General features: G+C 42.7%; 2 protein-coding genes across 8 annotated transcripts in view; one reads left to right on the top strand and one right to left on the bottom strand.

Moving 5' to 3' along the window:
* The window catches only part of KLRG1 (killer cell lectin like receptor G1), a 65,111-nt gene extending 62,055 nt beyond the window's left edge, over positions 1-3,056 (bottom strand). For both annotated transcript variants that reach the window (XR_010135713.1, XR_008511814.2), the window contains exon 1: positions 2,543-3,056. The gene's annotated coding sequence lies outside the window, so the exon portion shown is untranslated. The remainder of the gene's footprint in view (positions 1-2,542) is intronic.
* Positions 3,057-3,096: 40 nt separating this feature from the next.
* M6PR (mannose-6-phosphate receptor, cation dependent) lies at positions 3,097-12,727 on the top strand. 6 transcript variants are annotated; one of them, XM_063712010.1, is made up of 8 exons: positions 3,097-3,291; positions 6,266-6,415; positions 6,687-6,866; positions 7,502-7,668; positions 9,190-9,299; positions 9,559-9,689; positions 10,548-10,674; positions 11,148-12,727. In XM_063712010.1, the coding sequence occupies exons 2-8, from the start codon at positions 6,381-6,383 to the stop codon at positions 11,268-11,270; spliced, it is 873 nt and encodes a 290-aa protein (XP_063568080.1). In that variant the 5' UTR covers positions 3,097-3,291; positions 6,266-6,380; the 3' UTR covers positions 11,271-12,727. The 6 variants fall into 6 exon arrangements, with proteins under 6 accessions (XP_063568080.1, XP_002822920.1, XP_009245686.1 ...); XM_009247411.4 differs by having other exon boundaries at positions 3,116-3,291; positions 6,266-6,374; XM_063712011.1 differs by lacking the exon at positions 3,097-3,291 and adding an exon at positions 3,324-3,650.
* The last annotated feature ends 54 nt before the right edge of the window (positions 12,728-12,781 follow it).

Raw genomic sequence — 12,781 nt, 5'->3', positions numbered from 1 at the left:
ATATTGTATTAATACTGTAGTTCCTGATTTTGATAAGAGGATGTCCTTGTTTCTAGCAAATACACACTGATATATTTAGTGGTAATGGAAGTTTACTCTCAACCTGTTCAAAATAAACTAATGTATATGGAGGGGGAAGAGATGAATTAAGGTAAAATGTGTACCAGAGTTCTTTGTATTATCCTTGCATCTTCTCTATAAATGATAAATATATTAAAATTGAAAGTTACCAAAAACTATATTTAGTCCTTGAAATATGGTAAACATGATCATTTTGAAAAGCATCTGAGCTGGGCTCAGTGGCTCACACCTGTAATCCCAGCACTTTGGGAGGCTGAGGCAGGCAGATTATTTGAGTTTAGGAGTTCAAGACAAGCCTAGGCAAAACTGTGAGACCCTGTCTCTACAAAAAATACAAAAATTAGCTGGGCATGGTGGCTTGCGCCTGTGGTCCCAGCTACTTGGGAAGCTGAGGTTCTAGGACTGTTAGTTACCTTCCTCTCTTATGATTATACAGAACAGGAGGCATCCTTCCCATTTGATTTCAGAACAACAATCCTAGAACTGCTTTCTAAACAAGGTGAACAATTTACCTTGTGTGGGAGAAGGCAGTGTGGGTGTAGGTTTATTGTGGGGAGTGTGCTTGTTAATAATGAGGCTAGAAAGGAGGCAGGCCAGAAATGCAAACAAACAAACAAAAAAAAATTCTGCTCATTTCAATTTTTGCCCCAGCAAGAACCCTGAGCTCAGTTCTCAGAGGTGAGAGTTCTAACACAGAAAGCACCCAGAAAGGGCACTGAGGTCTGAGAAGCAAGGAAGTGACCCAGGTTGTTTGCCTCTGGTTGGAAAGAGAAACTACCCCTGCTTCCACTCTGACAGCAGACAAGTTAGTCAACCTACTCAATTGCATTTCTGGCCCATTCCCCATTTCCAACATGAACATTTCCTCCCCTCCAGCCCAATACTATTCTAGAGTCACCAAGAGGCAAGATTTCTGAAATCAAAACTTGAATTAACCAACAAAGGAACATCAATTCTAGAATGGATTGTAACAGGGATTTTTGTCTTTCTTCTCTGCTGCATCCCCAAGACCTATATTATATATTATGTGGTTTTGGCACATAGTAATTGCTCAGTAAAGCTGTGTTGAGTTACTTGATAAAAAGTAAGTCAGTAGAAATAACTTAAATGCTCAACATTAATGTCATTGGTTACGTAGCAATGCATAGAACTAAATATTATGCTATTAAAAAGTTTATTTGTAAAGTCAAGGATATGGAAAAATATTTGATATATACATATATTTTTGAGATAGGTTCTCACTCTATCACCAAGGCTGGAGGGTAGTGGCACGATCACAGCTCACTGCAGCCTCCAACTCCCAGGCTCAAGCAATCTTCCAGCCTCAGGCTCCCAAGCAGCTGGGACAACAGGTGTGCACCACCAAGCCCAGCTAATTTTTTTTTTGGAAAGAAGGGGTCTCACTATGTTGCCCAGGCTAGTCTTGAATTCCTGACCTCAAGTGATCCTCCTGCCTCGGAATCCCAAAGTGCTGGGATTACGGGCATGAGCCACAGTGTGGGACCGATACATTTTTGAAAAAAGGAAACAACATATATTCATGAAGGAAATACACACCCTCCTGGTGAGTTTATGTATGATTTTTGTTTTGTCGTTTTCTGTGTTAGCTGATCACAAATTATTTTTATTTTCAGAAAGAAAAAATTTAAATTTTATTTTTTTATTGGGGCAACATCCAACCCAGGTATGATTACTAGCTAGCCTGAACTGAACGTATTACTAATAAACAAAGAAATGCAGAATAGCATACAGTAGGTACAGCGTAGTGCTTGAGAGCATGGATTATGGAGACTATTTAAATACTGGCTCCATAACTTAATAGCTGTGGGACCCACAGTGTTACTTAGCTTCTATCTGCTTTAATTTACTCATCTGTAAACTTGGGATAAGATACTTCCTCATAAGGCTGGTGTGAAGCCCAAGTGAATTAACTATCGTTTAAAGCACTTACAAAAGTGCCGGGCACCACCGAGATACGCATCCATTAGCTTTTATTATTATTAGACTCAAAACACTGTAGTAGTTCTAATGAGAGGGGTAAGAATCAAAAATCCAGGCACCTGCATAGAGCCAGAGAGGCACACATAAAAGCAACGTAAGAGTGGAAGCGGAATGAAAACATGCTAAAGCCAGGTACAAGCCACAAGCGAGGGTCCACAGGAAGAAATGGTTAATTCCGAAGAGAGTGAATGCAGAAAGTTACAGGAGCAATAACATTTGAACAGAGTTTAAGAACGAGCAGGACTTCAACAAGTGGCTAATAAGACATAAGGAACCTACAAAAGATCTTAGCAAAGGCGCAAAGATTACCATCGTGTTGCTCGTTTCTTCCTACTTTGCAGAAGTAACCTCTGGCGAACAGAGGTGGTTGCAGAGCATGCTTATCAAGCAATATACCACGAGGCAGTAAGGAACGACAGAGATAACAGTAACAATAATAATTCACCCCAAGGTACTCAACTGGAAAAAGGAAATACAGAGAAGAGGTGTCGTTAAGAAAGCCAGGACGCACATCACGGCCCCGTCGCTGCACTACTCTCGTCTAGGGGTCAACAGTGGAGTCGAGACTCGAAGCTTGCACGCGGCGGAACAGCGTCCCTCTCAGGCGGCGAACGGGCTAGGGAAGCGCCCGGAGGAGACCTAGCGTGAGAACTACAACTCCCGCGGAGCCCGAGGGCGAGCTGCCTGCGTAACTTCCGCTTCCGCCACCTGCCCCTGGCACCCTCTTCACTTGAACCCTACCCGGGAGCGGTCAGGCGCGTGACCCCGCGTGACCGGGGTGCGCGAGCCGAGAAGCCATGGAAGTGGCACTCTGGGACCCCATTGAAAGAAAGGCAACCAGAAAAAGCGAAACGACAACCTCGATAGTGATTGGAGCTGATGGAACGAGGGCGGAGCTAAAGTCCCAGAATACTGGCCAATCAGAGTTTAAGATTATCAGGGAGGCCGGGAAGAGGAAAGGGGCGAAATGGTTCTATGGTCACATGCCGCGGGGTCTGGTGGGAGGAGCGGTTGCCCAGTGGCCTCTTGGCGCTTCCTGTTTCCGGTTCCCAGAGTGGGGCACAGCGAGGCGCTAGGGGGAACGCTGGCCTCTGAAACTAGCTCTGGGACCGGGGTCTGCGGCCGGCCCCTAGCTGGCCCCGTCTCCCATCCCCAGAAGGGTATTCACTGGGGGTTCTGAGCTTTGGCTACTCCAGTTTCCCACGACACGTGAGTGTGAGGGGCGTGGAGGAGGAGGCGGGCTGGGGTGCGCTCACACTTAAGCGTCTATGACAGGAGCCGGAATCGCAGTCTCCCTTGACCATGGGTCTAGCCAAAGATCTGGCTGAGGAGCCCTAAGGGTAGAATGGAGGCGGAGGCGGAGGCGTGAGAGCGGAGGGTCACGGAGTTCCGAAAGGTATAAGGGAGAAAGGACTTCCAAGACCAGAGAGGGGATTTACGATATTTAGAAAGCAGGGAAAGGAAGATACCCCAAGTATGGAGTCCGTTGGAGGTGTTCGTGGATTTATTTGTAGGAAGAATTTTGGCCTGCATCACGGTGGGAGGTGAAGTGGCATCATTTGGAGAAGGTATGGCTACAAGCGCTTGGAAAGTCGGGACACTAGACAGAGCGAGAATTTCTGGCACCCTGGGAGAGGTTTGAGGGGGATGCGACTGTGGTGTGGGGAAGAATGGCTGATGGACGGATTATCTTGTGTTCCTCCTTGTGGGGAGCTTCCGCTCTTGGGACATAGCCGCTACTTCTCTGAGGCTCCTTCTCTCTTGAGTTCTTTCAGCATTAGGCCTTTTAGCCAATTGAGGCTGCTTTTCTAAACATGTAGGCTGCTGGAGAAAAAGGGATAAGGACTGCTACATCAGAAAGGAGCCAGCGGGAAAACAGTAGAAATTCCACTGGAAAATGGCCCTGGCTGTCTGAACAGATGGGGAAGTGAGTGCTACAGAGGCCCAGTGGTGAAAGCTGCTTTCCAGTTGCTGGCTTAGTCACTGGCCACCCTAATAAAGGATAATTTTTAGCATTGCCAAATAAAATAGATATGTCGTTAGAGAATAAGAAAATTGAAAGATTTTTCAAGATCATAAAATCCTGCTCCTTATTTCCAAAGTATATAGAGAAACTCTTGTACCTTGAGAATCGAATTGTAGCATATTAAAAGGGGGCTACCCAGCCCTTCCATTTCATTCTCTTCCTGATTGTTGCACCCTATGTTTATAAGTTTTCCAGCAGTTATCTTTATGCCACGAATCGTCTAAATTGCCCCAGTAACTTCATACACATTTAATAGCTGTGTAATGTACAGCAAGTAATTTAACAAGTAATTCTGTAAAGCATCCGTTTTCTCATCTTTAAAGTATGAAAAATTATACCTATTTTTCTGGGTTGTGAAGATTAATGAACATAACCTAGGGAAAACATTTAGCGCATATGCCACTGAATCAAAGAGAAGCAGCTTAAAGACAAGCCTTAAGCAGGAAAGAATACAGTATAAATTTATTATCGTAACTTTTTGAATAATAAGTAAATGAAAGATAGTCCAACTCAGCTAATGGCTGAGGTGTTAACCTTTCATCTCTTCCTAATTTTGTGAGATTCCTTGTTCTAATTTGGGAAAAGAAATCATCAACTGTCAGTTTTTAATTAGGTCCTGAGAGACTGTAAAGGAAAATGGTAGGCCGGGCGCGGTGGCTCATGCCTGTAATCCCAGCACTTTGGGAGGCCGAGGCGGGCGGATCACCTGAGGTCGGGAGTTCGAGACCAGCCTGACCAACATGGAGAAACCCTGTCTCTACTAAAAATACAAAATTAGCTGGGGGTGGTGGCACATGCCTGTAATCCCAGCTACTAGGGAGGCTGAGGCAGGAGAATCACTTGAACCTCGGAGGCAGAGGTTGTGATGAGCCAAGATTGTGCCATTGCACTCCAGCCTGGGCAACAAGAGTGAAACTCCTACTTAAAAAAAAAAAAAAAAAAAAAAAAAAGGAAAATGGCAGGCTAAGTCAGTCTAGAAGAAGGAGTCTCCTATTTCTTTTTAGTGAGTCAGCTGGTCAAGTTGTGTTGAGCACTGGGTTAACTTAGGGAAGGTGAGAGTTGGAGGTCTGAGTTCTTTATTTCACCTCCTATTCAGTCAACTGTGTGAGGAATCACTTCCCCTTCACTTCTTAGTAGAAAAAAAAAAAAAAACCCCACAGTTTTGGCTGCCTACTCTCATCTCCAAAAAATTATTATGCACATAGTAGAAATATACATGTAGTGGTTAAACACAGACCATGAGCTCTGGAGCCAGACTCTCTGGCTCACTCCACTAGCTGTGTCTCAGTTTTCTTACTGGTAAAATAGCAACAATAATTGTATTTACTCATAAGGTTGTGAGGATTAATTAGTTAATTAATATATGTTAAGTGCTTTGAACAGCACCTGGCCCAAGGCAGTAGTCTATTGTTTCCTGCTGTTGTGTGGTTTCAGTGCATTAAATGTGTTATGAGGGCCTTGGACCTCTTGGTTAGCTATGATTATTCTATGGAAACTACCATAATATTACAGTAGTGAATTGATGTTTGGGGTACAGGAAGTCAGGTAGACAATTTCCCAGAATTTTTTGCTTTAGTGGGGTGTGGGAAATAGAAGGTCAGATGTTAGGTTGTTTAGGGGAATGGGGAAAGTGCATTCAGGGTCAAGGTTGGAGCTTCCATTTTCCCATCTTCAAACTCATTAGTACCCATGAAAATGCTGCCTGTTTCAAGTTTTATATTTTAAAAATGCGGTGGAGTAAGTGGACCCGCATGAAAAAGAACTAGAGAACTTTAAAGAATATTTAAACCAAAGGCCAGACTTGCAGCATTTTATTATAAGTGAGAAAAGTTTAGAAGAGTTAAATCAGGAAATTGTCCGTGATACTCTTGGAATAAACAAGTAGCAATGGCCTGAGGGATCATTAACAGATACCAGAGTGAAGTGTTTTGCAAGGGTAAATCAGTCTGCCCTGGGTATGAAGATGTATAAGAGAAAAGAAAATGTTAGGTTTTGGTGGTTTTTTTTTGCCAAAACCACAGTGACCTTTGCACCAGTCTAGTAAGTTTGGGAAAGAGAGCTGTCTGTGTGTTTTCATTCCTAGAGCAGCAGGTGAATTGAATTTACTCAATTGTAAAATGGCTTGGTGATCCCCAATTTGTTGTCATTGATTTGTAGCGTAAAAGACAACTCTACTTATTGGAAGTCTAGAAACCCTTGAGATTTGTGACCTGTAGAGGCCGAAGAGGTTTCAGAGGACTACATCAAGCCATCAAACAGTAAAGAGGCAAGGATGGCTCCACCCAAGCTGTCATCATTCTTTTTTAGGTTCTTTCATTTCCCTCTTCCCAACTTTGTAGTTTGTTCTGAAAGACTCATCTATACATTAGACTAAAAGTTATATATAAATGAGTTTTCTGCTGCAGATGCTCTTGTTACAGAGATATTAAAGTGTACTATGTGTTGCATATGCCAGAGAATCTTGTACTTTCTGGATAATCAAAATACCATCCATTTATTACACATTCATACGCTTTATCTCTTTCCCCTCTCTCCTGATCCTACCTGCCCTCCCCAACACACACTCTCTCTCCCAAAGGATGTTCCCTTTCTACAGCTGCTGGAGGACTGGACTGCTACTACTACTACTCCTGGCTGTGGCAGTGAGAGAATCCTGGCAGACAGAAGAAAAAACTTGCGACTTGGTAGGAGAAAAGGGTAAAGAGTCAGAGAAAGAGTTGGCTCTAGTGAAGAGGCTGAAACCACTGTTTAATAAAAGGTAAATGAGAAGAACCTTAACGAGCTTGAGAAAATATTTATGTTAAAGTCTTTTCTTCTTACTGATTTTATTTCATAATGTGCTCTCTTTTATGATATAGAGCAAATTCTCAGCCCAGTTTTTAGTTGCCATGTGCAGTTTTCTCATCTTTCACAGAAGTGTAGCTATTTCCAAGACTGGATCCAAGAGACCAGCTTGTAGAAATTTAAGCATTATTTGACACCTACATATAATAGGACTTTAGAAATATCAGATAAACATATTTAGGCCGACACATGTCATTATAAGTGTCAGGAACCTTCAGATATATAAATCTGAAGTTGGTCCCTAAGAAACGAGACTATCCCATGAACATGGACCCTTATTCATTGGAACATGGTTATTAACAGGCATTCTAAAAATAACTAGAATATTGAGCTATCTTGGGTGGTGTGTTTTAATAATTCATCATCAGCAATAAGGATGGTCTGTCAAGGTTATGAATATCTTAAAATTAAACAGATACTCAGCCATGACCTCAAATAAGTAAATCGAGCATGTTGTTTGTTTTGTTTTAATTAAGGAAAGGGATGCTGTTATTCCTGAGGCTGATAGCTGGTAACTCTCCTCTTCTTTCTTCCCACTTCTCTTTACAGCTTTGAGAGCACTGTGGGCCAGGGTTCAGAGACATACATCTACATCTTCAGGGTGTGCCGGGAAGCTGGCAACCACACTTCTGGGGCAGGCCTGGTGCAAATCAACAAAAGTAATGGGAAGGAGACAGTGGTAGGGAGACTCAACGAGACTCACATCTTCAACGGAAGTAAGAAAACTCCCCTTCCTACCATTGATGGACTAATTGATCCCAAATCAATCTCTCTGACAATCCTGTATGTCTTGGCCTTTTCTAGTGTCTTCAGCATATCATACGTGTGGTTCGGCACACCTGAGACTGTAATATACCACAGGATGCCTAATTCTACAGCTCCTCTGTAAGCCACAGCTCAGGACAATTGTGCATTAAAATTAGTGAAAAACTTACGCAAAATGAAGACTCTAGCCAGAATTTTTTTGTTTTGTTTTGTTTTGTTTTGAGACGGAGTCTCTCTCTGTCACCCAGCCTGGAGTGCAGTGGCACAATCTCGGCTCACTGCAACCTCAGCCTCCTGGGTTGAAGCGATTCTCCAGCCTCAGCCTCCTGAGTAGCTGGGACTACAGGTGTGTGCCATCACACCCAGCTAATTTTTGTATTTTTAGCAAAGACGGGGTTTCACAATGTTGGCCACGATGATCTTGATCTTTGACCTCGTGATCTGCCCACCTCAGCCTCCCAAGGTGCTGGGATTACAGGCATGAACCACTGCGCCCAGCCAACTCTAGCCAGAGTCCTGTAGCCTAGAGTCCTTTTATTCACCCAAATACTTTTAATGAGTTTCACACTAGACTTAAAAATACCAACCCCCACCACCACTTTTCATCAAATTAATCAAAGTTTACCAGTTAAATTTTAAGAGCTCAAACTTTTTTTTGCAAACTACTCGGTCTGCAAAACTTTACCCACTGATTTTTGTGCTATGGTGGTGATATTTCTTAAAAGTTATATTGCTGGAGAGGACCATGTAAGCACCTATGGTCCAATTCCCTCCCATACAGATAAATAACTAAGTTATACAGGGTAGCTATTTACTTCTGGTAAATAATACAATAAAAAAGTAACAAAAGGGTTTGGGGCTAGGGGTCATGTGACCAGGTTCTCCTCCTATTTCCTAATCCTGTGACTGGAAAGTCGTATCACCTTTTGACCTCGTTTTCTCATATGCAAAACTAGGAGCAGAATCTTTACCTTATTCACCTTACAATTACTGAATCAAATGATATTTTGCAAAAGAACTGAACACAGTAAATACTAAAGAAGAGATATGCATTCCAATCTTAAATATCCACTTTGAATTTATCTGGGGCTAAGTTGAAATCTTAGATGGGCTTACCCCTGCTGCTCAGCAATTGTATGGAACCTCTTTTTTTGCGTTTAGAACGTATTCAGAAAATGAATCAGTGCTAAGGTATGGATCATAATTGGTTTTGCATTGTCAGTTGCCTACCTTTAATGTTAAAAATTAAGATTATTCTTAAATGAATATCTGATTCTTGTCTTAAGGGAACACAAGTCTTTGTAAGCAAACAAGTTTAGCTTGGCATTTCTGGTATACCGAGTTCGTACTGATGAGGGTTGTTTAGTTATAACCAATTGCAATGAATTACTCAATTCCACTCTGCCATACCACCCAGATCCACCTCTGCTTTTCCCCCACCCCATAGCTCCATTTTCCCTGTCCCTCCCCAGGTAATTGGATCATGCTGATCTATAAAGGGGGTGATGAATATGACAACCACTGTGGCAAGGAGCAGCGTCGTGCAGTGGTGATGATCTCCTGCAATCGACACACCCTAGCGGTGAGGCACCCTGTGTTGTCTAAGCCGAGGGAGGAGATTGAAAGGACTGACCTGAGGTTGGGGAGAATATCCAGAGGGGACACGATACATTGGGATGGACATTAGAAAACTAGGAGCTCCGTTTCTCTGTGTCAGACACGCATCTTCATGGAAAATAGTCTGCTGAACCAGGAAGGAGCAGATGTTCTTTGGGTTTTTTATTTTGTTGGATAGGAGTCAGAACACTTCACCTAAATGTGTTATGCCATCTCATCATCAGGACAATTTTAACCCTGTGTCTGAGGAGCGTGGCAAAGTCCAAGATTGTTTCTACCTCTTTGAGATGGATAGCAGCCTGGCCTGTTCCCCAGAGATCTCCCACCTCAGTGTGGGTTCTATCTTACTTGTCACGTGAGTATGCCTTTCTTTATCAGAACAGACCTTCCTTCCTTTTGTTTTTAAGGTTAGTAACTATATGGTGGTACATAAGCACAAATTGTATGTGTGTATGTTACACTGTAATTGATGGGGATGACTTTTTAAATCCTCTGGCTATGAAATAATTCTGCCAGGACACAGGACTCACACCTGTAATCCCAGCACTTTGGGAAGCCAAGGCAGGCGGATCACCTAAGGTCAGGAGTTTGAGACCAGTCTGACCAACATGATGAAACTCCGTCTCTTACTAAAAATACAAAATCAGCCAGCACAGTGGCACATGCCTGTAATCCCAGCTACTTGGGAGGCTGAGGCAGTAGAATCACTTGAACCTGGGAGGTGGAGGTTGCAGTGAGCTGAGGTCGCACCATTGCACTCCAGCCTGGGCAACAAGGGCAAAACTCCGTCTAAAAAAAAAAAAAATTCTGACTATGCAAGTTTTTGAAAAATGAGATTTAATGTTTAGTTGCCGGTATAGATTTGCATTTGGAGGTGCTTTTTTCCCCTACTGGAGGACTAGGCAATTTTTATATTATTTCATTAGATTATGAGAACTTTTAGAGAAATGGAATCATATACTTAATGGTGATTATTCTTGGCCATAGTCAGAATCACACGCTGTCACATTTTGTCTGGGCCTTCGCTTCTCTTGGACTGACAGCACTCTAACTGGTTTTCCAAGAGTTACCATTTTCATTTAGTATCACTACTCATTTTTCCTTTTCAGGGAATGTATCTTAGGAAACAGCTGACAATAAATACAGAGGTTATCCTATCTGAGTTTTTACAATTTCCGAGTTCTTAAGTATAGATGTCTTTCTTTCTCTACAGGTTTGCATCACTGGTTGCTGTTTATGTTGTTGGGGGGTTCCTATACCAGCGACTGGTGGTGGGAGCCAAAGGAATGGAGCAGTTTCCCCACTTAGCCTTCTGGCAAGATCTTGGCAATCTGGTAGCAGTAAGTAACAGGGCAGCTGGTTGAATTTGTAGCCTGCAAACAAGGTTGGGTGACCAACCATCCTGGTTTTCTCACACTGAGGGGGTTCCTGGGACACAGGACATTGAGTGCTAAAACCACAAAAGTCCCAGCAAACAAGACAGTTGCCCTAGTACAAAGTAATAAGTGGCACAGCATCCGTTTCTGGCCTTGGTAAGACATTGCTGAAAGAGCAACACTGTTGATGACCAGGTGGGCTCTTCTAAACCTGATTTAGCTTTTAAGAGGGCCTGGGTGGAAAGAAGGTGAGGCCTAATAAGAAACTTTCTCCTGTTGCCCCAAATTGAATTTAGGCTGATTGTCAGATCTTTTAGGTTTTCTCATTATCCCTGTAGAAAACCAATTCTTGCCACATTCCTAGACCGTAAGTACACTTTCTCATATCCTCAAGTTGGATGCTGCGAATTATTTCCTTCTTTTTTTTCCCCCTACAGGATGGCTGTGACTTTGTCTGCCGTTCTAAACCTCGAAATGTGCCTGCAGCATATCGTGGTGTGGGGGATGACCAGCTGGGGGAGGAGTCAGAAGAAAGGGATGACCATTTATTACCAATGTAGATTGCACTTTATATGTCCAGCCTCTTCCTCAGTCCCCCAAACCAAAGCTACACAGCCAAATTTCTCAAGCAGTCTCAACTCTAGTCCCTCATCTCACCCTTACTATTGCTCTTGCTTTCCAGTTTGCTTTTGATTTGCATCTTCTCACTGGTAAAACTGCCTTCTCTTTGTTCCTTATTTTCTGTTTTTTTCTCTAGAGAGGTACAGTTGTAAGTCAGAGTTAATATAATAGGGCCTGTGAAAACAGAGGCTTTTGCACTGTCTCTTGACATCAGAAGGTACAGTAGACACATGGGCAAAATGGTGTGGCAGGCTCACTGGCCCTTTGTTTTTTAAACACATTTTCACAAGTTTTTGAGACACTGGATTTCTTTAATTAAAAAAAAATGCCAAGAAACATTATTTATACAGGTTTGATTGCTTTCATGTTGTTATTCTGCACCCTATAGTAGCCTCCATGAGAATCTGGTATTTCTTGCTGCTTGGAACTACTTTGCAGTGATTACTTGGTTGCAGTCCAAGTACTCTCGTTTAGTCTGAGCCTGGAGATGTTCTAGACTTGCTTCTCCCACCTCTGGGATTAGGACAGGAAAAATGTGAAATTTCCCAATTACAGGATTATACGGTACCATCACATCATTTGTGGAAACTGGAGTGACTGTATAGCTGTGATTGGGCTAAGGATTGTGGTCTTATCTGTCCACATACAGCCAAAATGCCTATCCAGAAATCCAGTCCGTTGGAAAGGAAAATTGGTACTCCTGTGCCATAGGGGTTCCAGAAAAGGGAAGTCACTTTACCTTGCGGTGGTGGGATCCTGATGTCTTTCATCCATTTGTAGTAAAAGCTGGTAAAGCTTTTCTTACTCCTGGTTCCCTATACCAGTATTTCTAAACATATGTCGCACTTTCTCCACAGGCATGTGGTTTTGACCTTTTTTTCAATCTTCTAGAAAGGGAACGGAAGCAGAAGTGGGACATCGAGGGCTCTGCTGTCCTCTGCGCTGGGTGTGGAATGCTGCTGCACCTGTCCCTTCTGCTGGCTCAGGGAAGTGTCTTCTTGCCCACATTTCTGTGGGGAAAGGTTTTTAATCCTCTGATGCTTCCATCTTCCTGTTTAGGCCATGTGCCCAGAAACCTGGACTGATCTTTCTTTAATAGTGAACCCCTGGGCCACTGAAGAGTAACATGGCTCCACTGGACACAAAAGAGGGATGGAATCAACAGGCAGGGGGCCTTTTATAAGCCTTAGGAAAAGAAAATGAAACTATTTCATCTTTGGACTTTTCAATACTATTGGAGTGATTTTTTTCTTTCTAAACAGGGAAAATAATGTTACAAAAGCATCTTTTTTGTTATTTGTTTGCATCCCTCCCCCACACCCTGGTGTTTTAAAATGAAGAAAAAAAACCATCACTTTTTGTACAAAAACTCTTAATGATTAAAAAACAAACAAAACATATTGGCCTCGTCATTTGTGTGAAAGTGGGCAAAGACTGGAATAGAGTAAGA

The sequence above is a fragment of the Pongo abelii genome, chromosome 10 (genome assembly GCF_028885655.2).
Source record: "Pongo abelii isolate AG06213 chromosome 10, NHGRI_mPonAbe1-v2.0_pri, whole genome shotgun sequence".
NCBI lineage: Eukaryota > Metazoa > Chordata > Mammalia > Primates > Hominidae > Pongo > Pongo abelii.
This window is presented reverse-complemented; position numbering and strand designations above follow the sequence as displayed.